This window comes from Ptychodera flava, chromosome 11 (assembly GCF_041260155.1).
Source record: "Ptychodera flava strain L36383 chromosome 11, AS_Pfla_20210202, whole genome shotgun sequence".
NCBI classification, from domain to species: domain Eukaryota; kingdom Metazoa; phylum Hemichordata; class Enteropneusta; family Ptychoderidae; genus Ptychodera; species Ptychodera flava.
Genome location: NC_091938.1, coordinates 20377657 through 20405147, shown reverse-complemented (window position 1 = coordinate 20405147; position 27491 = coordinate 20377657). Strand labels below are relative to the sequence as shown.

General features: G+C 37.1%; 2 protein-coding genes across 3 annotated transcripts in view; one reads left to right on the top strand and one right to left on the bottom strand.

Annotated features, from left to right (window-relative positions):
* LOC139143763 (nuclear receptor subfamily 1 group D member 2-like) overlaps positions 1-11876 on the top strand; it is a 55883-nt gene extending 44007 nt beyond the window's left edge. The window contains exons 3-8 of the mRNA XM_070714312.1: positions 2267-2411; positions 2928-3550; positions 4336-4494; positions 5062-5191; positions 5681-5791; positions 6382-11876. Of these exons, the coding sequence (XP_070570413.1) occupies positions 2267-2411; positions 2928-3550; positions 4336-4494; positions 5062-5191; positions 5681-5791; positions 6382-7142 (1929 nt within the window). The 3' untranslated portion in view covers positions 7143-11876. The remainder of the gene's footprint in view (positions 1-2266; positions 2412-2927; positions 3551-4335; positions 4495-5061; positions 5192-5680; positions 5792-6381) is intronic.
* Positions 11877-13741: 1865 nt separating this feature from the next.
* Positions 13742-27491, bottom strand: part of LOC139143759 (nuclear receptor subfamily 1 group D member 2-like) — a 99012-nt gene continuing 85262 nt past the window's right edge. For both annotated transcript variants that reach the window (XM_070714303.1, XM_070714304.1), the window contains exons 3-6: positions 27089-27230; positions 24467-25659; positions 22721-23177; positions 13742-21639 (exon numbers count right to left, since the gene is read on the bottom strand). In XM_070714303.1, the coding sequence (XP_070570404.1) occupies positions 21389-21639; positions 22721-23177; positions 24467-25659; positions 27089-27230 (2043 nt within the window). In that variant the 3' untranslated portion in view covers positions 13742-21388. The remainder of the gene's footprint in view (positions 21640-22720; positions 23178-24466; positions 25660-27088; positions 27231-27491) is intronic.

Genomic DNA, 27491 nt, shown 5'->3' with positions numbered 1-27491 from the left:
AGGTCCAGACAAGTATGAATGCCAAGAGGCAGAAGTTTGATCTTTAACTCCCATAGAGTTGAACAGTGTGGCAGAGACAAGCACTTTATGTCAAATTTTGAAGTGCTACCAGACTACATATTTATGACTCATGATTTTAATTCACATATTTTGTTAAAATATTTTGATTTTCTTTTACACTGAACGGTGCCTCAAGGCTGCCACTAGCAAACAAATTTAGAGCAAAAATGTGATAAAAGGCAAACCTCATGAAATAGTTAAAACCTAAGAGGAATAGGGTTAAAGTTTTACAGATAAGTAAAACTCTACCATGCTTGAACTACCTATGCATGATAGTAATTTTTTATAACCCCTTGAAAGTTTCATGAATTACAGGCTGATGGGTCAGTTTTGAGGATTTCTAAGGTTGAGAAGAAGCCGGGTTGAAGTCATTGCAGATTAAGTTATCATTGAAAGCTTTTCTACAAAGAATGAAAAATATCTTTCCATTATGTGAGTGAGGGCAATGAATCTGTGATACTCGACAAATATTTGAATTTCACCAATTTATAATGATTATCAGAAGTAGTCACAATATTTCAATCTTGTAGACTGCAGTAGTGTTTAATCAAGGTGCAATTAATATGATGACTGCTCAGCAGTGTTTTTGAAATAATGAACAAAACATTGGTAGAATGGTTCTGCTGACATCATAATCCCTTTAGTTCTAGTCTTACACAGTGGTGAAAAATTAAACTGAACGAGCTGCTGTCCTGAAAATATGTGAAAAAGTGCTGAAATGTTTAATAGTGCCAGGAATTGTTTCTAGGAGAGATTTGTCTGCCTTTCACATCTGTGTTTCAGAACATCAAGTGCTCTCACTACATCCACATCATAGACGGTTTCACTTCTACTAGTCATGATTACAAGCTGATCATAAAAACTTTGGAATTGTACAGTTTATGGTTCATTTCCTAGCCATTGATATTCTAGTTTGCTTTGTTTTTTTATTTCCTGTCTTCATGTAGGTGTCTTGCTTCCTGTCAGTCGCTAGATTGTTTATGGTCTGCTAAATTTCATAGCAGGTTCCCCAAACCTGGCACTTTTAACACAAAGGAAAATTCACCTATACTCCTATTTCGATATGTCCATGCAATGTTGTTTTGTACCTCTGTCCTTTCTGTAAGGGGGAAAAGTGTTGTTTACTGGTGAATGCAGAAAATTTGAATTGTAGCCATATAAGAATGTGTGAGAAGGTTATCACCGACTGCTGTGTGTGTTTTTTGGTGTTGCTACCCGCAGCAGGAAATACATTCTCCAAGATGTCGGTCTGCACAACACTCCTCAGTGTCAGCGGAATGAACTCGCGAACAAATTGACCTACTAACCGCTGTTGATGTAGTTCACGCAGGGCACTGCCCAGACAGAGTGCATTTACAGAACGCTTTATAAGGCTGTATAAATACCAGCCAATCAGAAGCCAGTATGCTAATTTGCAAAGGGCAATGTAAAAAGCAGAGCACTGAACTACTTTTTTGTTGTCAATAGCTTGCGAAGGACAAAGAGGTTAATGACTGCCAGCTGCATGCCACTAGAGGGCGCCATGGGAAAATGATCAGTAAGAGCAACTGGTATATAAAATTGGAAAATGTTTTGGAAGAACACCCTTTGAACCCCAAAATTTTCCATTGCATATTATACCTGTACACTCTAAACATAATGTTTGAATTGCAGGATTGTACACATTGTTAAATCCAAAACTAGAAAATACAGTGGATGTTTGAATTGAAATTGCAGGATATGACCTTGTGTTGTGACTCTGCACTGTTTTTACTTTGAGTAATGCTAGCTGCTATGCAAACATGAATAATTGCTGTAGATTTCCAGAATTCCATTTGTGAAATATAATCCTTCCTTTTTTGTGACTCTGCCCATAACATACAGCCTTCAAAGCCTGGCATATTATTTTTCACATCATATTTGTCTCCGATCTTGTGGTCACAAGATGGCTATATACGTAGGGGACAGTGGTTTACTTATACATCTCTATTGACATTTAACATCACTCATAACATTTCCTCTGACAAGCATTTATAGTCACATTAATAAAAACATACGTTCTCATGTCATTGATCCAATATATCATGTGAGTGATGACTATATATCTTATATTGATAATGCAGGTGAAAAAAGATGGTTTCAACATGATGTTGAACTGGAAGTTTTGAGTTTTTGTTTTGCTCTCTTGCACTGTAAGTTTTAAGTTTTTTATTTTGCTTTCTTGCAGGGCTTCTTCCGACGGAGTATCCAACAAAAGATCCAATACAAGCCCTGTACCAAGAACGGACACTGTTCAATTCTGCGAGTCAATCGGAATCGTTGTCAGTCCTGCCGGTTACACAAGTGTCTGGAAGTCGGCATGTCACGGGATGGTGAGCATTGCATCATAGCTCCCTCAGTCAGGTCCCCTCTCCACTCCGAATGCCCCAAAAAATAAATAAAACAAAAAACCTAGCTCAAATTCATTGTCTGGAATGATGATACAGGTTTTATCTTCCTCCAACCAACACTGTGTGTATATGGGAACCCGGGGTGGGGTGAGTTAATTCACAGTGCAAATATGCTCAAAGTCAAACTATAACAACTTAAAGCTATCACATCTGTACAAAAAAATATCCAAAAATAGGCTGATTTCTGAAGTATGCTTCCACAACCAAAAACGGACATATATATCAAACGTTAGAAGGGCAGTTCTCATTTTAACCAGCCCCCCCCTCAAGTTAAATGGTATATCCCTTCCTTTCACCATGGTAATCAAGTAGCTGTCATACCTTCACTGCTTTGCCAAATAGAAAAGGAGCTGAAATTAATCTTGTTTGGTTTGCATTTTCACACAAACTTTTGATTTCTGAATCATAAAACAATTTATAATTGTTTCCTGTTGGCAGCTGTCAGATTTGGCAGAGTTCCCAAGAAGGAAAAGGCAAAAATCCTGGCAGAGATTGAAAGAATTACGGCAGAAAGGCAAATTACAGTAACTCCGAAACAAGTGGAGGTGAAGTCAGAAGTTGTTCCCGAGCCAGAGAAAATCAAAAGCTGCAAAAGGAAAGCTGACGCGATGACCCAACATTCCACTGTGCAGCAACAAGTTCACAAACCGACTGCTGTGCAGAGGTGGGAGGTGGTGGATCAACTCAAAAAGGAACAGCTGCAGAGTTTGATGTTACCTCCATCGAGCTCACCCCCTCCGCTGTCGATACCAGCAGTGCCAGTCCAACTGTTGCCAGCAAGCGCGCCCGAGCCAGCAGCGAAGAAATGCCGGCAGGAAGTGCCACCACTCTCGCACAGGAAGCAAGACCCACTCATTTTGAAAGACAACAAGCCTGTACCATCGAAGCAGAAGTTTAATGCGACAGTGCAGAACTTCAGAGTTGAGAGTGACGTGGAGAAACAAGCGGTTTTCGTCAATGCAATAGCGATGGCTCACTTGGAGACTAACTGTCTGGTTCCCAAGGAAACCATGGCCAACAAGCACCCACAGTTGAATGGCAACATCAACAGACCATTTGTTGTAAGTGTTTTACCACAGTCACAATAATGGCTAAGCTTTTCATCCCTAAGTTTCACCAATCTGTATCAAGGTTCTGGATGTGAGATAGACTCCGTATGAATATAGTTTATCATGTACCAAGCTGTGTGTATCAAGGTGTGGAAGTAAACAGAGGTCAAATAATATGTACTGAATTTTTGGGACAGACATACAAACTAACCTGACTCAGTCGCTCAAATTAAAGCTCCATAAGCTGTATCTTTTGGCTATTTTTTTCAGAGCTTTTGTTTCATGGTTCCCCTACACTTTCTGCATTGAATCCCTAAACTGTAATCAAATGCCAAGTATTTAGCATATCAACACAACCTATATGAGTATAATCTCCATTGTTATTGTTGAAAATTTTATTCAAGTCCGGACTAGAATTCATTTGTAAACAATAAACAATGATCACTACACACGTACCAGCTGTGTTGACAAAAAGAATACTCGAAATTTCAGCATGACAAATAGATCAGGGTCAGACATAGTAGTTGAAGCAGGATACTGAAAAACTTGCCACAAGGTACAGCTTATGTCCCTTTAACCTCTTATCTGCTCCTCCTGTATATATAGTTCACCGTTCACACCCATCTCTTAATTTGCTGGAATTGCTGTTATGAATCTACAAAGTAAAGATGATTAATTAATCAAAACTTATATATTGTCACACAAACACAGATCATACTACTGGCACATGCATCAAGCAAAATATCATTGATGCCTAATGCTTATATGGAATCGTTTTTCAATCCTCTTTGTTACAGCTGTGTCCATTGGTCAGCAATGGTATCACCATGGAAACAGGCAACTCGCACACCAACATCTGGGAGACATTTACGGACAGGTTTACGACAGCTATCAAACACGTGGTAGAGTTCGCAAAACGCATTCCAGGGTTCTCCGACCTTGATCCTCATGATCAGGTAATATAGTCAGTCACATCATCATAGTGTGTAGTGCAGTTGTAGTTATTTACTAAATACAACATCGCTCTGAGTCGTACAACTTTCCTGCTGCGTCTTGACAGATTTTGCACAAGTCTTCATTACTATAGTATGTTGGCGGATTTTTTATATATTTAGTTATTCAGTTTCTATCAGAACGTCAGCTGTCAAAGAGTACCAATTTCACTATTCCTACACGAGTGAAGTAATTTTAGAAAATCTCTTCAAAACTTTGACAGATATTTATTTCTGCATTTTACCAATTGAATGGTGATATCATCAGGAATCAGGGTTACTTAGTGACAGGCTTTCTGGTTTCAGTCTGATCTGTCAACAGTGTCGACAAACTGGAGCCATCAATCAAATGGTAAAACAAAGGTTACAGTGAAATCATAATGTACCTGTGAGGGCGCTAGACAACTTTACCCTCGTCACCTACGCTTAGATTGAATCTAGAATTACATCAATTCTGATAAGCAACTAACTGCAGAATGCTACAATGTTTATTTGTATTCTAATTATGCATTTTTTTTTTATTTCTTTCAGGTTACGTTATTAAAAGCTGGGTGTTTTGAAGTGCTTTTGCTTCGTTTGTGGAAACTCTTTGACACAGAAAAGAGGACACTGACTTTTCTAACAGGTCAAAGGTTATCTCAAGAAGAGTTGCATAAATTAGGTAGACTTTACACTTTGCTATTAAACATAATGAAATGAAAAATCTCAAAATCTGCCTTCTTTCTTTGATAGTAGATATTTAGGGATTTCCATTTTTGCAACCATTTGAAACTTCCCTGTGCATGAAATGATTTGAAAAAATTTTCCCAATGTACATGGCAGGTTGTAAAGTTTCAAACAATTCCATTGAACTTTATATGCTAATCAACAATGTGTCTGTACAGACATCGAAAGGCACTATTCGGTTGTCATTTTGTACAGAAAAATAACACAGCTGTACTTTTTCAAAGATATATTCACATAGGAGGTGATGTTTTTACTGTGACTTTGAACTTGAGTGTCAGAGGGAATATGTCAAAAATGTTCGCTCTGACACTCATATCAAGTTCAAAGTCACAGTAAAAAAATCACCAACAAAAGTAGAAGAGCTGTTTGTTGTTTTAGTTCAATTAATGACGGAGTTGTCAACTTTTTTGGGATTTGTCTGCAGGTCTTGGTAAACTCCTTGACAACATGTTTGACTTTGCTGACCGATTGAATGGCCTGCGCCTCATTGATTCAGAAGTAGCGTTGTTTGCTGCTGCTGTACTGGTGTCGTCAGGTAAGCATCCAGAAAATTTGTACCAGTTGAAGATAATCTTTTGATAAAAGAGACCAATAGTTAAGTTACAAATGTCTTGCAATAGCATTTATCGTTGCTCTTGGAGCCTTTAAAATTGCTCCGAGTGAAAAAAACTCAACTGTATAATATACAAGAGTGTAACATCAGTCCCAGGGTTGGATATAATCCCTCGATATGGAATCATTAATTTTCTGATGTTCACGATATTCACTTAAAGTCGTACTTACCTTGAAACTGAAAGACTTCAGATTTGCTCAATCTTTCTATGGAACTGTTCTCTCTCAAAATACAAAATAAAAATCAGGGGTCAAAGTTCAAATTTTGTACCATCCAAACAGATTACATTAAAGTCAAATTGCTATGTTAATTGGGGTAAAAATTTAATGTTCAATTTTTGAAAACTTCAAAATGAGACCACACAAGTGGTAGATAAGAAAAATATCTTAACAGTGTCTGTGCCTGAGGAGCATCAGACCTTAAGAACATGTTTGTAAAAACTTCAAGGAATTTGTATAAAAGGGTCTTGGGTTACGGTTAAACATTAATGCCAAAAATATATCGTTTTACAGACCGTGATGGACTGAAAGACCCAAAGGGGATATCACAGCTCCAGGAGAAGATTGTCCATGCTCTGAAAGTGCTGATGGCGCAGAACCATCCCGGAGACGTCACTGCCTTTGCAAAACTTCTTGTCCGCATTCCAGATCTGCGTAACATGAACCGCATTCACTCGGAGAAGCTGCTGCTGTTCAGGATGGATCCGTTCTCGTCCGGAAACGGTGGCATGCAGCACTTTGACTTGAGTAGGCTGCAGGAGATGAAGTTAAACAGCCATCAGTCACAGGAAAACAATTGCAAGACAACGATGCACGCAATGTCGACGAATCAGGGCATTCCTGTTGGTTCACCATCGCAACAGACGACCAATCATCTGAAGACCTTCAGAGCGTTTACAGCACCCGCCTCGGAAAGACAGAACCATGTTTGCCAGACGAAGGCTGACCTCACCAAACTTCTTGCGCACCCCCAGGTTCCGATAATGTCCACGCTGTGCTCCGTCAACGTTAAGGCAGAACCCAAAGACTCCTACACTGACTCAAAGTGTTGCAGCCTCTCACCGCCCGGCAGGTCGCAAACGGTCCGAGCAGAAGACAGGCAAGTCCACCGCCATATCTGCAACGAGTTGTTGGCGGATCACAGACCGGTCACCGTCAAAGTTGAAGGGAACGGACATTCTGCGAGCAAGGTTGTCTGGTCTGTACCATCACAAGTGACATCACTCACAGCCATCAAGACTGAGCCACTTAACCTTTCAACACGGAAAGTCTAAAAAAGTAAAACGAATAAATGTATATATTATCAGTGTTTGTGATAAAATCACAATTGAAATGGCATACGTATTTTTTTTGTCAAAAAAAATTAATGCTTGAAGTACTTGTTATATCTACTGCAAGCTGTACTAAGTAATTTTGAGTGTATTTTTTCTGACGTTAACAGCAACTCCAAGCTGAGTATCAGACAATTTTCCCACACAGAGCACAAGATAATCATTTAAATTATTGCTGCTTGAAAACAAATTCCTTTCTCTTCCTTCTTTATATCACATGCTATTTAAGTGCGGCATTTTTTCTTCAAATTGGTGTGTCTGATCATAACTTTGTTTCAAGTTTTGGCTATAAGTCAGGTTTTTAAAATTCTACAAAGGTGTATAGGTCAGAAAAAGGGGAGACTAGGGTTAGGGTATAGAAAAGGAGTACAGTTATACATACATGGTAAATGTAATGTCGATTTATGTTGTGTAGCATAATTTATTCAAGACTTGTGTTTCAAAAACTGCAGTTTTTGTCACTTGACATTAGCATAATGTATGCAATGTTTGCATGTTTAAGACAGAGACTTCACAAAGCTAAGTTTTTAACCATTTCTAAAATATCATTATTTTTGAAACCTGTCACATATCTGCTGCCACGCATGAATTTTGCCGTAGGCTGTGGGCTAAAAATTTGGAACAGTAACATATCTGCACCAATCATCTCAAAATTTGGTTTGAAAATTGCGATTTTTTTTGCATATGTAGAGCGGTTTAACATGCTTAGCCATAGGTACAGTGTATATAAGACAAAGTAATACGAGAGATCTGTTTCTATTTAAGAAAATTTTGAGAAGTTGGGAAATTGATTTCATAGAACTTTTGGGAACCCTTCAATTTGAAACCGAACTCTGGGGAATTGTGAATTTGACAAGGTGACAAGACTGAGGTACACTGAGCTCGTGCCAAGTCATGGGAAATTCAACTTCATCTTAGGGGGCATGGTTGTATTTATTTTTGATAAAAGGCACCCCCAGACATTCGTTGAATAGTACCATAAGGAGGATGGCCCCCAGCTTTCTAATGTTGAGCCAACAAGGCCGCCTAAAAACCTGAAATTTGACAGGGAATTCCAGAGAACTCTGTGGAAAAAAATGTGTTGTTTGATAATGAACTTGTGAGAATAATAAACGATCAAGTTTGACCCTGTGAGCTCTGAAGCACTAATTGACACGATGACTCAGTGACTCGATGAGATTGAGTCACTCTAGACAGCTATTGACTCAGACGTGAAAGTCTAAGAACACTAAAAGTTAATGTTTACTCAGTCGAAACCCAGAGAACCCACAGATTTTTACACGCAACTCGAGAGTAAAATAATAAAATTTGTTTGGCATTGACTTCTAGAGAATCAGAGACTTTGCATTACACTGTCAGTGTGTGCTTAACCCTTTCAAGGACATGGTTTGGCCCAAATCCATTGTTGTCAATGGTGATTATGGACCTGTTTACTTGGAATTGGGGATGAACAGGCTAAACCATTTGAACCCCCGCTTCCATGTGTATAGGTCAAATCATAATACTCAGAATAATGGGATTGTACCACAAAGCCTGGCTGTGAAGGGATAAGTAACATTTAGAATATGAAGTCTAGCATCGATGATAACCGTGTAAATTATTTCATTTTAATCAAGACTGTAACAATATTTATTTGTATAAAAAATAGTATGCATTATTTGTGTGTACACTGATTGATTTTTCGGTTATAGCTAGTACAGGATAGAGATTCACATCTTCGCGATATCTTATCAGAGGCAAAAATAGTGTTTTCAGTGACTGGTATGGATGTGACAAGTTACACAGGTTTCATGGGATATGTTTGCACTGCAGTTTTATAAGAAAATGCCCGTGTTATATTACTACTTAGATATGCTTATACTATCAAATGAATAACTGTACCATTAACCAAATTTAAACTATAGAATACAAGTAGGATTTCAGTATTTTTAGTTATGAGGACACACCAGATGGGGTATTAGATACTAATATAATTAGGCTTTGTGATTGTGTGTTCAGTTATTCTGACCCTGATTAAGTTAATCAGTCAGTTTTCTGTGTTATCAATGTTTGTGGAGTACAAGCTCGGTCAGGATCTGCTTGACTTATACAGATAAAAAAGTAATTTACTGTGCTTGCTGCAATACGCACATGCTAAGGCGTAGAGTAGCCTTGGGAGAAGTGAATCGGTAAATGTTTGCGCCCATTGAGTAGAAGATCCATCATGATCTAGGATAAAATAAAGAGTGTTGAAACTGAATCCATGTTCATTTTGCAGGACTAAGGTATTTTCACAAAGAGAGATAACCCATAGTTGCTCGGAAACACATGACATTTAATAGGATAAAAGGGGAGGATAAAAGTCAGACTGAAAGATCTGTCGCTCGAGGGCGCTGTCTATGCTCCCGGAGTGTAGAGAGCGCCCTCAGTTGAGCGATGGATCTTTCAGTCTAGATAAAAGTAAGGTCATTAACTTTTTGTGTTCACCCTAGCAATGAAAAAACTTTACTTGGTTCAAATAAATACTCAAAATGGCTGCCGTCCCATCCAACCAAAGTGCTTTCCCAATATGCCTGTACTGTTACAGGCATTTTCCATAGATACTGCTCCTTGTCAGAGCTGTACAGCAACCTATCGCACACAGTATTTAATATGGTATATGATATATACCCAAAAACAGCGAACTTGGCACCTACATCTACAGGTTATTGTTTCCTTTGAGATATCATCAAGAACATTATTTTTGTATCTGTGTGTTTCAGAAAAGCAATCAGCACACAAATATTTCAGTTTTATTGTACGTGTCTGTGTGTGTATGCGTGTATGTGCAACTTAGGGAAAATACCTGTAAGCTTTTTTATTTTACATATTATTTGGATCAGGGTTTTTGATGGAAAAGCCCCTCTCCTTGCAGTTTTTCTTTGTAAATACATGCAAATGCAGTATGATATGATATCATTTTGACAGAGAAACAGATTATTCCGAGATTTGTAAAGTACTGTGTGAAGATGTTTGAAATATATAAGTACTGTCTGAAAGACTCTGATATTTAGGGAATTATGTAGGAGTTGTAGAGAGTAACCGTTATAGATATTTTATGTAAAAGCGTGATCTGTAGTTAAGGTAGCTTGATTGTTTGATTGTTACTATTATGTTTTGTATATTGCTGGTTGCCATGGAGTACAGCAGTCTTATCGAAAGACTTGTTTCTCTCTTCACTCTGAATGTAAATCAGCCGATGTCTATCTCAACCAGGTGGCATTTTATTCCAATATGAAAATCAATTTTTGTATAATTTTCTGGTAGCCCTGATCGTTTCTCTACGACATGAGTGGAACAGTCCATTTGTGATCACGGGGGTGGGTAGCAAGAAATATGTTTCCTGTACTGGGTACATTCCCTCCAAGAATAATTCCTCTGTAAGCCTACAATTGACAGGCAAGGTTTTCAAGCTCTGGAAATCAATCAAAGATTTTTCAAAAAATGTACTTTCTTCAAGTGCATACTTTACATATATAATACACAAATCTTCTAATCTCACAGAAAACTTCAGCAGTTCAGTGGAACTTTTTATTGGCCTGGGAAATCCCTGTTTACAAGTGGACTTACCCACCTCTTCTCTTGGTCTTCACACCCTGTAGTACATGACATGTGATCTCTGTGGTGTTGAAGGAAGGTTACATAGGGTGACCCAGTCTTATTTAGAGATTTGTTGACTGTTTTTGTTTCCAGAAACATTTGGTAAAAAAAACATACTTTTGATACAGCGATCTGTCTTTTGAATTCTGTTCAATAGTACACCGCCTTTTTCGTCTTCTCCGTCAGTTAAACCTCTGCTTTTTGACTTTTACATGTTGCAGAGTTGTAGAAATCAGAAAGAAGTTCACTATTCCAGCAGGATTTAAAACCAAGAATGATTAGATACATGTAATTCTTTTGCAAATTACATCTCAAAACTCACAGAGTCAAAACACTACTCACAAATATTAACTTTTGTTTGTCCATAACAAATCCATGATGAGGCAAATATTCTCGTAGTTCTATGTTTCTTGTCATTTGCTATCACTATATTGTCACCAATGGATGTTCTTAGTAACTCAATCTTTACTCAGCGTCTACTACATTCATTCAAAGCATGGCCACCAGCACCTCAGTGTCAAACACTGAGGGGTTAAACCACTGTACATAGGGGTGGGAAAACTCTGTATAGTAGCCCGCATACTGGGCATTCTTACCAAGCAATCATGCATAATATGTACCACTACTTGAAAACATTTTAAAAATGTACAAATATGACACTCTGATGCAGAGTGTACAGGACTTTGTTTTCAAAGTTTTCAGTTCATTACTGTCACGCATAATTAAAGGCTTTCATATTTAATATATACATTTATAAATATATATTTGCATATATATATATGCGTAAATGTGACTGACCATTGTCTTACCAATAAAAGGTACCTGAACAATGAAAAAAGATATTCCTTCAAAAGCTGCTCATTTTGTTTGCTACGATCAAATCACAGTAAAAACTGTGTGGTTACGATCTTCTGCTTGCTTGATGTGTTTTGTATTATTTTTCTGTGTGAACTATGAAATTCAAGTATATATTAATTTAAGAGCTTTTCAAAGTCGCTTGGATGCTATTTTTTTCTTCAGATCTTTAAATTTCAAAATAAAGGTTTAAAAATTCAGAAATATGCTTCATGGATTTTTCTTTTTGTGTGTTGAATGTTGTGATGTTTGTCTTTGCTTGAAATTGTCATCTGCATGTAGTTCATTACCCAGTTTAGATGATTTTCTGGTGCGCAAGGTAGCATACATTAGTATTCATTTATGCAAATTATATTCATGACTAATGTTTGTGTGCGCAGATCAGGAGATAATAGATGCAAGGACATGGTTGTCAGTGAAAATAAAAAGTGAAAGAAATTTCAGAGTTTTATAATTTCACAACATTTGAAACTAGGAGATTCTGCAAGTCAAAAATTTTATAACCTAACTCTAACAAATTTTAAGCACTGGCTCTTACATACCAACCATAAAAATTTTGTAATGTCCATCCTGAAAATGAAAAAAAAACACCTTCACAAGATCATTATGCATGGCTGAGAATCCTTCCATGAAAGGATACCCTTGTTGAAATGAGAATGCTGCTTATCCACAACGTGATAGTACATCCCAGATAATGGTTGCACACAACAACCAATAATCTTTCAGTTTTTTAACAGTATGATTTGATTCATGGTGTTCTGCATTCAAGAATCATTAGTATGAATGATGGAAGATATGATGAAATGGTCACTGCAAGTCACTTCCTCTATTTTTTGGTGTTTATGACAACTGTTTCCTGTGATATTTTTAGTCCAGCTGTCATATGTACCTGTTGCTAGAAATTGTCGAAAATTTCATAAAAAATTTCAGCCAAGATGCCACTGACACTGTTATGTGTATATCTGCTTACTGAAAAATGATGTATTTGAAAGGAAAGACAGACAACTTTGAACCAGAAAGTGCTGATGCAGGATGTCTGTACCAGGATAAGGGAGAATTATTGGCACTGCCACTAGAGGGCGCAATCATTCATCCTGGTCTACTCAGTAAAAACATCATGATACAACACCTTCACAGCAGAGCTCTTGAATTTTATGTCACTTGTATCAATTGTTTAAGAATTCAAGACGAGACAGAGCTTCAGAAAAACTTGATGTATTCAAACTGTGAGAAGACATAAACACACATACACAAAAATTAACACACACACCCAGCATTGTAACAGTTATAAACATCTGCATCTGGCTTTGCATCATAGTACATATATCTCGAGGAGTAAAAGGCCATTGTTAACATCTGCGGGAGTGTTTCTAGGTCACACAGCGCTGTTTGAAGGTCGTCCAATGCATAGAACCAACTTCTTTCCCAATTCTTTTGAAAAATGGACACATTTACACTGTTATAAACAAACTGGAGACCCCTGGGTCACTATATTGTTAGTAATTGGGAATAAAGTAAGTGGACTAAACCAGAGACAGTAGTGCAGACGACAGTTTACTTTCTATGACTAACAAATGGAAATGCATGAATCGATCTTTTGGATTACGTAACAAATTACATGTAATTTGAAGTACTGTTTGGACTGCAGCCTTTACACTGATCATCCAAACACATTCTGAGACATTTCAGCTTTGTAGATGATTGTTTCTTTTGACTTGAAAACCAAATTAAGTTGATTTCAGATAATTATAGTGCCGTACATTCCCTGACAAACAAATCAAGCATTACTTTTTTTTTTAAATATGTTTTTGCTAACTTTTGTTTGTGGAATAATTAATAAAAAATGGAAGTTTAATGATTCATAAAGTAATATAATATCTTCCCTTGGTTCACTGAAGTTTTGAAAAAAAAATTCAGAAGGCAACTAAACATCCTTTAGCAGAGAGAGAGGACGGAGTGTAGGAGGCAGAAGGGAAAGAGAGAGGGGAGAGAGAATGAACAGACACAATATGGGAAGATGTGAAAAGCTAGGGTAGAGAAATATTGCAATACAAATCAGACAAAATCACTGACCAGCTAATGGCAAGTTATTTATTCATAAAACGGCAAACAATTTTCAAAAAAATCATATTATTGTGATGCAGCAATGCCAAGTGTATCAATATGGCCTAGAGTTAGATTAAAAAAAACTCTGAAATTAGACCAAACCACAGACATCCAACAGAAATCTATCCAAAGATATAAATGAATCTTGAAAAAAGAAACTTTGTACTCCAGTAGTGTAAGTCTATTTTGATGGGGACTGATTCATGCTCTCAAGTTTGTTTAGTTGACTTTGTAAAATGTCCTCTAATTAATTTCAAATACTAAATGACACTCCAAAAGTGTCACGAAATGTGAAAATATTTTAATCTTTTTTTTTCATTGTACTGAGTCAAATGTGTGAGAGATGTGAGTCCGGTGCTCTAATAAATTCTTGGACTAAACAGAATTTGCGGTTATCTAGATAACTGAGAAAAACTAATAGAAAAAAAAAATATCATGTACAGATCTTTTTCTAGAATTGATTACACTGAAAATAAAACAACAGAGTGTATTAAATGAACACCAACTGCTTTTCAGAACTGGTTTATTTTACCTGATGTCCGAGTTGACGAGTCCAGCGAATAATGGACACAAAGATGAGAAATACTGGAATATATCGCAATGACAAAAGTGAAAGTCTGAAAAGCTCATTACGAACAATGTGTTATTAAAATGACCTGACCAGTTTTCTTTTTCAAAGAAAATATGAAATATACAGAGAGTTGAAAAATAAATTTACTGAAACCCCAAAAAAGCAGAAAAATATACTTTTACTCATCACCATCTATGATGGTTCAATAATAACACGACTCGTTTCTTTTTTTCATTTTGTACCATACACCTCACCACCATGCTGAAACCCCCTTCTACAAAATTGAAGTGTCCTGACAGTTGAAAATAACAGCATCTTTCTGAAATTTCTTATGGACATATCTTAATAGCTCCATGATTTATTCTTCCTGTACTGCTCAATTTTAGACACAAACCATAAAAACATGAAAAAAAATTATGTTTGTGCATAATGCAGATGCAAAATAGCACGATATATTCTATAATGTACGCATTTTTTTACAAAGAAATACAATTGAGAATTGTCTTTCGGCATTTGATGCTATTACAAGTAAATAGTGTTGACTGACAGATCTGAAATGTATCCTACCCTGACATCTGTGTTCATGAAATTTTAATTTCACACTGGGAAATGGTGGTATTACTAATGGTCAATTTGCCAATGTTACATTATAACTCACACAAAAAAAATCAGTGACACAAATATGTTAAATCTACACAGTACTGACATATGGTAAAGTGATGGTTGCTTTTACTGAGCAGTTCACTTGTCATGATAAACAGAAAGCTATACAATGAGTACTGCTTTCTTACTATGCAAATATCAGTCAGGGTAATATTGTGAATAAAAAGAGAATTCTCTCTTAATCTTTTGGTTTAACGGTGATTATCGTATACATACAATTGAAAGAATTTTTGCTGTCACAACTTTGAGAGGTCAGAGATGTTTTTTCTTGCCATTTTACTGGCATGTGCTCTTGTTATAGCAAGTCCTGAATAATTATATTTATATATGCAAAGTATATTCATAAGCATTGTTTGAATATGCAAATTAACCGATGAGTCATTATCAAAGGAGAACACCATTGGCTTAAAATTGTACATTATGTAAAGATTTGTTTAGAGATGAGGAAGCACAGATATTGCAAGCAGATTGCAAAATTTTGAAATTTCAAAAGAAGGAAAGACAAACTCCATGAGTTCTCCAACGCAGTCTGATACAATAGTGGTTTTTAATCGTAGTTGACAAAAGAACCTAAACAGGTATGTAAGGTTTATTTGAATAGTAAAATGAACATACAGTGACCAACTATTAGCTGAGAGGAAACAATCACAGATTAGTCTTGTTTTTTTTACACTTTATAAATTGCACCATCAGCTATTGAAACCCCATATATTATATTCATTTTCTTTCATATTGTTTACATTTTATATTTTTTTCTCAATATTAAACATTGTTACCGTATTTTCACTGTTTGTTATGCTGATAGCAACGTCACCTGTTAATTTTAAAGCTTTTTTAAAGTGTTTCAGCGAACTGGACTGATGAGAATTGAGCAAACTTTAGACTTTTTGAAACTTGCCCATCTTTGAGTGTCTCCTTTCATCTGTCATTCAGGGCACCCTGCTATGCCTGTGTGTGTGTGTGTGTGTGTGTGTGTGTGTGTGTGAATGTATGTATGTATGTATGTATGTATGTATGTATGTATGTATGTATGTATGTATGAATGTATGTATGTATGTATGTATGTATGTATGTATGTATGTATGTATGTATGTATAAAGGTATGTATTTAGGTATGTATGTATGAATGCATGTATGTATGTATGTATGTATGTATGTATGTATGAATGTATGTATGTATGTATGTATGTAGGTAGGTAGGTAGGTAGGTAGGTGAGTACATTATATACATACCGGTATGTGTTACATTTTTGCATAATGTTAGTATATTAGTGGGACAGTAGTGGATTCTTTGATGACAAGGTACGTGTTAGAAAGTTGAATGTTTTCATTCCAAACTGACATTCCAAAACCGACTCATAATTTCACAGCACACCAGACAGCATGTGGCAAGATGACACACAAATTGAAAGCAAGTTCCTCTTAGTGGCTGACCTCTGACCTCATCATGTCATTCTTCTGTCCTAAACCTGGCATAAACTATTGAAAAATCAGTGATTTAGATGTCAGCCACAGCCTAAAAATTAACGGAATTTACGACAATTTCTACCACACTTTAATAATCGTAAAATTTACACAAATCCAATGAATATTTTTCACTCAAGCATCTGAATAAATTCTATATTTCCAAATTCTGCATGTCAGTATTTAGGAAAAGTGCTCAGCTATGTAAATGTGAGTCTGAAATATTTTGACTGGCTTAAAGGGCCCAGTGAAATATTTTGACTGGCTTAAAGGGCCTAGAAGTTCTACTCCCCAAATGGGTTGAGATACACAGTGTTCAGCTTGTCAACTTACACCTCTGAGATCTGCATGTGTACACTGCATTGATATTGTTGACAAGTAAATTCTTGTCTGTACTAGAATTCAAATGTAAACAGCAGTGGATTCTGCACATACTGATACTGTGCTGGCAAGCTTGGTAGTCTGTGTTTCAACCTGCTTTGGAAAGCAGAAGATTTAAAATCATCAAATGTTACAGCTATACTGGCCCTTTAAGTTATTGCAAGATCACACGACGTCTTTGAGTATATGCAAGCCACGACAAAAAACATCGCCACAACCGTTTAAATCTTTAGTTTGACCCTGCCATTTTCAATGGACTGGGTGGTCTTACAAGAAGACAAATGGGGATGGGGGGGAGGGAGGGGGAAACTGTCAGGTACAGGATATCAAGCAAAAGAACTGAAGACATAAACATCACTATTGTACAAAGAAAATATCAACTTTTAAAATCATTTTTTCCTCTTTTGCTAAGCAGTTAACCATATTATTTGAAAAAATACACAAGTACTGCGAGACACAAAGGTTTATACTTAAAAGCACCAATCAGGTGTGCCTTCAAGCAATGTTAATTATCATAAGGTAATCCTCATTTTTCAAAATATAAAGATATTACTCTCATTAATTTATACATATTATGGTGATTAATTCCCTAATTGCAATATCATACATTAAATCCCTAAAACATTCGAAAGCAACTTTAGATATTTTTATCATTTGAAATGTAAAAGGAAAAAAACATTAATTCACACGATTACTTTGGTCTACGCTTTACAAGCATATAAGTGGTACAATACCATTGACCTTTGCGCTTACAGTGTTGAGGTTATAATACTTATCATTTATGCATCGTGATCAATAACTATCGAGGTGTATGACACTGCTCCAAAAGCATATTTTCAACCTTATATTGTCTCTGCTATTTATTCTTTCAAACTAAAACTTACATTGCATAAATTTAAAGCGTAACACTTTTATCAATTTTTGGATACACCGGCTGCAGAACCTTCCCTGTACTAATGGTGTCCCATTGGAAGGTTACAAGTGCGGATAGGGAAGTGTCTGGGTTTACGACATGATGTCTGTTTTTAAAACCTGGATACTGTCTGTAACATCGCCAAACTGATAACATTGAAATTAGTGTTATTATCGTTACATTTTGCCAGCAGTCACTTGAACACATCAACTTGAAACATCCACAGAAGACCTCGCTCAAACATTGTAGCATTTCTGGTGGGCTTTCAGCATTATTGAGCATGCTCAGTAACTGCGGGAGGCAAAGCCATGCAGGAGTCACCTGTGCATGCATAAATAATAACACCTGAGTACACCGGTAAGTTTGGCTTTAGTCTGGTCCCCTGTTTCATTTCTACCGCTGGCAGCACAGCCATCAGTAGAAATGGAGTGGAGGACAAGACTAAGTTTGGCTTCAGACATTCAAAATTATTAACCTTTGACCTCTATTTGCATGTCAAGTGAACAATCACAGTAATTCAGAACCCTGTGGTGAAAGGAACAAAAGAAATTTGATTGAAAGTCATAGTATATTCAAAATATATTCGTGTACATCAACAGGTAGTGATAAGTAAAGTTTTTCAATGTAATTTTCACTGAAATGTAATGTGTCATTTTTTTTGTTGCAAAAACTAAATCATTGTTATAAAACTACCATCAAAAATCCATACATTTTCAAAATTCATTCAAGATTTATCCTGTTAATTTTCCTTCTTGATTACTTTGATTGGTTCATATTTGTACAAAAGATTCAAAACTTTGCAACCTTTAGACTTTGACCTTTGACCTCTCTACCCTGTAGGGTTATGGCACAATTTTTTTGAAACTTTTTTTTGTCAAAAACGTGTGAGTCATATACAGGTAAAAACAAGGAGAACCACTGACTAAACCTCACAGCCTTCACTTTGAAAGAGCTTGTGTCGGCAAAAATTTGTAACTTCCCTGTTCTGTGAAAGAAATTCCTGATTTCAACATAATTTTTCTCAAATACTCTCTATATGTTCTCTTTTGATTTTCCCTCATCAAAATCTGAATGTCTGCATCAATAACATAGACTAGACAGCAGTATGTCGTAAGAATACTGATTCTAAAATGTATTTTAAAAATACCCTTGCGTAATGCTCTTCATAAACTATACTATACGAAAAATTTCATCTCCAGTCCTTCAGAGAAATAACAAACAAACAAACAAACAAACAAGGCATATCTGTAAATACACATTTCTGCTGAGTGAAAAAATCAACTGCATTAAAAAAAGATCAAAGTAGGGATAAAGATGTTGGGTAAAGATAAAACTAAAAGTCTGTCTGGCTGAGACAAATTTTGAGCCGAGCACCAAATAATTTCTTACAAATGTTATTTCTACATCGGTTGAATATAAACACACCATGATGATGATGATGATGATGATGACAATTATCACCAACAACAACAACATCATCATCACGAAGTTTGAACATTTTCATTGCTGAAATTTGAGGATTCAAAACAGTCTGGCTCACATTGTTCCATGTTCTACCCCCCTGAATCACAATGGATTGGTCCGATACTGTTTTGAACAGAAAGCATGAACCTGTGGTCACTACTCAAATAAACCCTTATGTGTGTTTAAACATAGGACTTTAAGTCTGAGTGTTGATATCTACATTATTCATTCTGATTAAATTTCTGTAGTACTCAGAGAACATACAGAGACGATGCAATTGTAGACACATTAAGGAGTAAGAAGTGGTCACAGTAGCTTTTTGTGATTTTTTTCACTACATTTGTTTTGTATTTCAATTTCAAGTTCTTGTTGAACTACTCCCCTAAACATGACAAAACACCGACTATATACCATGTCAACACCCGGGTCAACACAACATCTGTAGGGTGTAAAATGCACTGTTATTGTTTACATTTGAATTCTAGTCCGGACCAGAATTCACTTGTCAACAATGAAAATGCAGCCTACTCGCGTACAGGTTGACAAGCTGATCTCAAACATGCTTTAAGAAACTGCACTTGGCATTGAAAACAAACAGTGAAAAAATGCATTAAAAGTTACAGTTAAGTTACCCTTTAATTTTGAAAATTGAGAAAAATTTTCAAGAATATGATACGATTTGACATATTGGTAAGATTTCACATCGAAAGCCCATATTTTGTTTATATTTTACTTTATGTACAATCAGGTATATGTGATACAGAGTGCATTTGTGCGATTTTTGACATGGCTGTTTTGAATACTGTTCCAAAATTACAGTAAAAAACACCACTTTCTTCACAATCTGATGTTTAAGTCAGGGACAAGGGAATTTAAGGTAGTATGCGCCTCGATAGTGAAAGACAAATTTTTGCTGAAACTTTCCTCGACGAAACTGTCAACTATACATACTCTTACCAAATCAAGAATGAAAATCCAGGGTCACGGTGTAAAGTACGGTACTGGAGAAACAAATTACCTGAAATTTGATCATATTTGAAATTCAAAATGGCTACTCTTCCTGTGTTAACTCTAGGGAGAAAGTAAAATTTTCGATTTTTGAAAAACCAAGACAGTCACTGTGACAGTAAACATTTTTTTCTTTCTCCAAGAGCTTTAAAATGAACCCCCACAAGTGGTAGATCAAAAAGGATTGTAAAACCTTGATGTTCCAAATGTCTTTCCCCGAGGCGTGTAGTCTACCTTACAAAAACAATCGAACACTTTACATTTTTCTCTGACATGTACAAACACGCTTTTGTACACCATGAGAATTTCCTCAGCTGCAATGTGGCAGGTTAATATATATCAAAAACACAATGATTATCAAACAATTACTATAATTTTTTTCATTAGCTGCGACATGTGGAGGGAAAAAAAAGCAAATTTCAAACACGACCCTTTCTATTCATAATAGAAGCAGCTTTAAATAATATCTAAATATCTGTTCTATCATTTAAAATGAAAGAAAAAGATTTCAAAAGGTCATACGGCTTTTTTGAAAAACAGACTTTAAGGTACTGTACAGAATCAAAACAGTTTGTGAATTCTGCAAACGCTGAGTTTTGTCATTTGAGCAGAGATTGCAAGAACAATCAAACCACATCATTTTAGAAAAATAGTGATGCTATACGGTTACTGCCTGACGAAGAATACATCCGCGGGATGTTTGGAAATCTCTGTACAGTCTAGAAGACAATTCAGCATATATTGTTTTGTTATATTCTTATAAGACATCAACTTTGGATGCTGTACATGACATGTTTATACCTAAAGGAGGCAACGTTAAAATTGTACACCTATAAAAGCTAATGCACAATTTTTCTCTTTTTTCCATCCTAGGGTTGACCAATATCCAAACCTGTTGCACAACATGGTTGAATAAATTTACACCTCCGTCATCATCGGAAGTGAACAAAAATGAGTTTCCTTATGCTTATAAATACTTCAATTATGCTACATTCTCTCTGACGATATTGTTCCGAGACTTTGATAATTTCTTTTTGAACCATTTGAAAACTGTCTGTATTGTTATTTGCGCCCAGTCGAATCCTACTTAAAGATCGTTTTGCACGGAAAGCGATGGATTATCAATTTACCACGAGAGCTTCCGGTCTAATCGGTCAGATTGAACACCTCGGCGTGCAGAGGAGAGAGCTTTGTCATCAGCGGATTCTGCACCTTCAACTCCATCAGTCGCTTGGTGTGCTCGGGGCCGATTTCACGCAACTTCGGGATCGTCGTTAGCAATTTCGCAAAGATGCTTGGATCTTCGGGGTGCTGCCTCTTGATTTCAATTTGCAGAGCTTTCAACAGGTCCGCCTGCAGCAACTGTACTTCGTCCTTTCTCTTCAGTCCCGCACGATCTGGCAGATCAAACAGAATGAAACAGATATGAAAATCATGTCCTTTCATCGAACCCTCTACACACAGTAGACAGGACACTCTTTGAATAATTTTGTCACTGAAAATTTTCAAATAATTTAAACATAAAAGCAGGTTTTTAAACTGACAATAATTGATGCTGATAGCATAGTTACAGCCATTTTACAAACTTTGGCAAGATGGCTGCGTAAGAATTATTTGTTTTAGAGAGCTTGTAAAATCTTTGAAATAACAAAAATATTAATTGAATGTCTCATAGCTGACACTCTTAAGGTGGTTGGAAAGGCTAGAGCGTCAGTTATAAACTTCAATAAAACTATTAAAATATATAAGAAGTCAACATTCTCTGTGGAATAAAAAAAACTAGACATTTGGGGTCAAAGGCATTGCAGAGTTATAGCCTGTTGAAACTTCTGAAAAACTGACCAAATAAGAAGAAGATGGGGAGTCCTTAGTGTATTAACTATGGCAGAGGTCCCCTAGCTTTTAATAAATGTTTTGAAAAGGGAAAGTCATTTTTTGCTGTTTTACAGGAAAGTTTGACAAGGCAGTGCTGGCATTCAGAGTGAGTGACTGCTGTTGTAAATGCATTTTTAGATTCTTTGAGTGTCAAAGAGGTGTCAAAAGTGAGATTTACCAAAAAGACTGCTCTGTGACTTCAAAAGAGGGGTGCAAATATGGCTTGTTTTCAACATTTTTGACAGAATAACAGTTTTCCTACATAATTTTATGCCAATTTTATCCAACCTATGAATCAGATATGGATATGGAATTTTCAGAGCCTATTAACAAGGTTAAAGACAAGATAACTGTGGCACAATTTTCCTGTACATGAAGTACTTTTTGAAAAATCACATTTTGAAATTTGTTGGACTAGTATTTTCTTAAAAATATGATGTTCTGATAAAAGAAACTTTAGAAATTGTTCACCTCTTCCATCTGGGAGGTAAAATATTTGTAACAATTTGAATAGATACCAATTAAAAATCAGACGAGAGCAAAAATGAAAGTGATTGCAAATATTAACTTTGAGCCAAGTTTTGAAGATGATCGTTTTCATACCAGGAGCCACCATGATGACTGCATTAAGCAGGCCAATTTCATCGTCTGTCAGCTCAAACTTGCTGAAGCATCTTGCGAAGTCGAACAGCAGGTCGATGATTTTGCCAAGCGGCGACTTGAGGGCCATCTCTTTGGTGAAACTGTCGCCCGTCGTCCAGTAGTGCACCATGTGTCGCTCCAGGTCCATCACCGTGGTGAAGCGCACGGCCGCGACTTCAAAGAGGCCCGATTTAATCAGGGTCACTTGATCCTCCTTGTGGAGCGATCGGAAGCCCGGTATCTGCTTAGTGAAGATGACGATGCGCGTGATGAGGCTGGTGAACTTGTTGGCAAAAAACTGTACCATATGAGATGGCGTGATCAGCTCGGGCAAGATGTCCAATTCCCTCGGTGGTGTGTCTGATGTCGGGAAGTCTGGAGGTAGCGGACAGTTGCTGCAGTCATGTAATTTCCTTCCCTGAATAGACCAAAAATGATCAGAATATGAAATTGATGATATTGACAAGATTACAATTAGAGATCAAATCAATTGCTTAATATAAGATCAAATTTCCGCATTTTAATCTATCCTATGAAAGCTTCATCTGTCGTGCACGTAATCAATTTATGTTTTAGCCTAGCCACTGAAATTTCAGTGACAAATTTAAAAAGTTGTGTAGGTGTTACAGTTAATTTTCCTCTCAGTGTCGAACTGTTGAAACTTTGCATTGCGTCCCCCTTTTTTACAGAACTTTCCATTTTTGACAATGATCTGCCCCAAGCCATATTACAACCATTGAATCATGTGGTGCAGTCAAGCTGTATTCTCTGAAAGAAATTCTGCATTATATTACCATGCCCTGATCGTCCGTCGCATTTTAATTGGTCGTGCTGAACCATGTGACCGACCACAAATACGCAATAATGGTCCAGGTTTGTTTATGTACCCGTGAATATGAATAATATCGTAAACATCGTAACTTTTCAGCCATAACGAAAATTGTAATTTGTACAAAGATCATAATCAATCACAAAATAAAATCTCCAAACTTCCAAAATTTTTACAGCGCGCTACTCACTGACAAGTTATGGGGCCCTGTTGGCATTCACATGGGAAATTTCCTTAAATTTTGACGGTTTTTGAGGTTGTTGATAATAAAATGGAAATAACAGACGCCGCGTTGACCATAAACGGTTGTTTATAGGCGCGGGCGAGAGGAACGCCAAAATTAACGGGCTCGGCAAGTAAGCCTTGCCCGTTAATGTTTGGCTTTCCTCTTGCCCTTGTCCATAAATAAACATTAATGGTCAATGTGTCGTCCGTTATTTCTACACTAATGAGCAGAGTATATGGGCAAACTGTCAAATGATGGTATCCTGATCTAACCTGTCAAATTTTGTTGGTGTGTTTTAGAACTATACCTTAATACCTGCCTAGCGTTAAAAACTTTGAGTGGATGTAGAACAAAGAATTTACTCACTCTGTCTTAATCTAAATGACCTGCAGAGTTTGAATATATATTGTATAAGTTTTCTGACTGTTCCCAATGGGATGGTTAACAAAGATTTCCCAATAGAAGCCACATGCAGGTATGGCTTCAATTAGGAATTTTAACATACATTTGTCACACGCCCGTCATCAAAAGTTGGACATGACCAAATGGTTAACACATACCGGTATGGTTGAACATATGATCCCTTATCATCAAATGTTTTGGAATGGAATTTAACTGCTTCATCGTCAATCACAAGGTAGATAAGACTCACCCTTTTGTCGACATCAGGTTCTACTATCCCATAATATTTAGCTTTCAGAATGCGAATCCTGGCTTTCGTAAAATGACAAATATCGTGATGCACCTTGGCTACTCCTTTAATCAACTTGGACAGTCGGGCTTCCTGCTCCGGAGTGGGCTCTGAAAAGTCAATCTCAAAAGGAGGAATGTTCGAAGGTAGCTTCGGAGACACCGCGGAGCCATCCTGGGGGCTTGGTGTCGGAGTTTCAAACGGGAAAAACTTTCCCGGAGAATTCAGAGAAGGCGGCAGAAATGGGGAGAGGGAATTACCGAACATTGGCGATGGTAGCTGGCCAAAGTCTTTGATATCAAGCGGCTCTTTTGGTATGTCTTTCACATCCATCATGTCGTTTCCGGGAGAGACGGAGGGATGTGTAAAATTTTCATCTTTCTGTGGAGGGGACATGCTCTGTGATGTCTGAGTTTCGGTTGGCTTTTGGAAATGCACTTCTGACCTGTCCCCCAGGCTCCCCTGACATGATTGTTCAGGAAACAAGGAATTAAAGTTCGGGCTTTCAGGCACTTTCTGCTCTTCCGGCGAGTTCTGCTCCGAACTGCTGCCGTCCCCATGGAGCGATTCCTCCATCCCTTTCTCAGACTCCTGTGAGTTATCGCTGCTCGGCTGACTAACAACAACAACTGCTGGAGGGATCTGACCGTTCACCGCCATCGTACGTGACGCAGAGCCTATCTGCTGTGGAATAAGTATCACTGGTTGCCCGGACAACAACATCTTGTTAATGGCTTCGGCGGAAATCCCTTTGATGTCTGACAGACTTGAGCTGCCGAGCGTGCCTGAAGTATTTGAAGACATTGACTCTTCGAATCTGTCCGACACAGCACCGCTCTTCCCACAATGATCTCTGAAATCACCACTCGACATCTCCTTCGACGCGAACGACTCAAATTCGCAAACTGATCGCGGGTTTTCAGACTTTACGCGAACCTGATCCATTGAGTAGGGATTGGACGATGAGCCGTATCTGTTCTGGCCCTTGAAAGCCATTGCATTTCTGATGCCGTTGAACATGGACGACTGTGCTGATCCCCACGGGTGCCGCATGTAATCGTCCTTCATCGGCTTCTCCTGGCCGTCGTGTTTCAGAGAGATCATGTCCTGCATGCGTTCAATCATTCTCTTTGATCGTCTTCCAAGCCGTGATGCTGCAATAGACAATAAATAAATAGATAAATATTTTAAATAAATGAATAAATACACAAATCTTTATATATCGATAAATAATAAATGAATAATGTAGTTCAAAGTAGTTGATGAAAAGCGCAGAGCACATGTTTGATGATCAATTTACATACATTAGATATTCATTTGGTATTCATTGATGGCAGACTGGGATAGAGTGACTGGCTAATTTTCATTGGCTTTCATTGTGCATAAACACTTCCAGCGAGGCTGCCAGCCCGACATGCAGACAGTACTGATTCCATGTTTGTTCCGCCCCTTCACAACTGAATTGTGGTTCAACTCTATTGTTTTCTATTGCAAAGATGGACCACTGTGGAGACTCTGGGAATGGGTTTTTATCAATATCCTTCTATTGCAAATAATAAGTGGAGAAACGCGGTGGGTGGTGGCAGGTTTTTATCAGTATCTTTTCTGAGCATGAAAAGGTGTGAGCAATTGTAAATAAACTGGCTTGCACAAATTACATGTACCATTGCTACTGAAAACTGACAAGTTGAAAGTACTGATTCTGAGAAATCTTTGAGTAAGAAAAATTCATTTTCATGTTGGCGCATCAGAAAACGGCTAGGACACAAAATCATTTCTGAAATTTGTGGTACTAATATTACAATTTCAAGTGGTGAAAGCTCTCTTATGTTATTTCATGAATATTTGCAGCAACAGAAATTTGACCAGCACTGTTTCCTATTATTTTGGTATATAAGCTTTTCTGTAAAGAAACGACTACCAAGAATGTCTTGCACACACATTTGGTCTTGCTTCTTTCTGTAAGCTAATCTGCATAGCAGAATTTAAACATACCGTGGTAAATTTGAGGTAAATAATGCATTTTTTTAACATGGATAAATCGCTACTGATAAATTGATAATAAACAGATTTGGACTTTCGGTGTTTTCAAAGTGGCTATGTGCTCCAGCCGTCTGATAATGTTTAATTCACAAACCACCGCATTATAGCTTTATATTTCTTTTTAGTCGTGGGTGTAACTTAATCTTATCGATCAATGCCCTGGCAGGCACAAATTGTCTACGCCCAGGGTGTTGATACCAGACAGCTTACCTCAGTTGACCTACTGATTCAACAACAGGGGCCCAGGAGTCCAAAGTCCAGGATCAGCTTTTTTTAACGTAGGATTTGTATTTTTGTTTGAGGACTTAACAGACAAGTTTATATGTAAACGGGAAAAGATAATGGAACACTGATTTAAAATGGCAGCGAGAGAACCAGACCATGAATTTATTTTTTGTATAGGTATTTGGACAACCAATTTTCAAATGGGCTGAAGAAGCCCTTGAGATTCCTGTGAGCTGAGTAATATTCCGATGGCAAAAGGTAATAAAGGTGTTCATAGAGGGTCAAAGTTCAAGGCTAAAAGTTCAAAAAACTCACCATCTTTTGACATGCCAGCCGAGAGACACTTTTTCCATCGACATAGTTGACATTGATTCCTTGTGTATATTGAAATTTCGCACGATTCTTTGTTTGTACAGGTGTATGTTGTATGCTGGCTGATACTCCTACGGAAAAATCCCTGGAAAACAATATTACAAATCATGACACTAATTCAATATTCCAGTTGCTAAAATCAACCTTTCATTTTGAAATATTGGCGGTTTAGTTTTCATAACTTTACTGGGTTCATTTCCACTTTTTGCTTTTTTGTGCGTGTTTTGTTGTTGTTGTTGTTGTTGTTGTCTCTGCAAAACTTTTATGTCCTTGACATGCAATGGTTCAGGGTCCATAATGCAGTGATTCGCGTGCAGTTCAGCTCAGAACAGCGCCCTCTATGGTT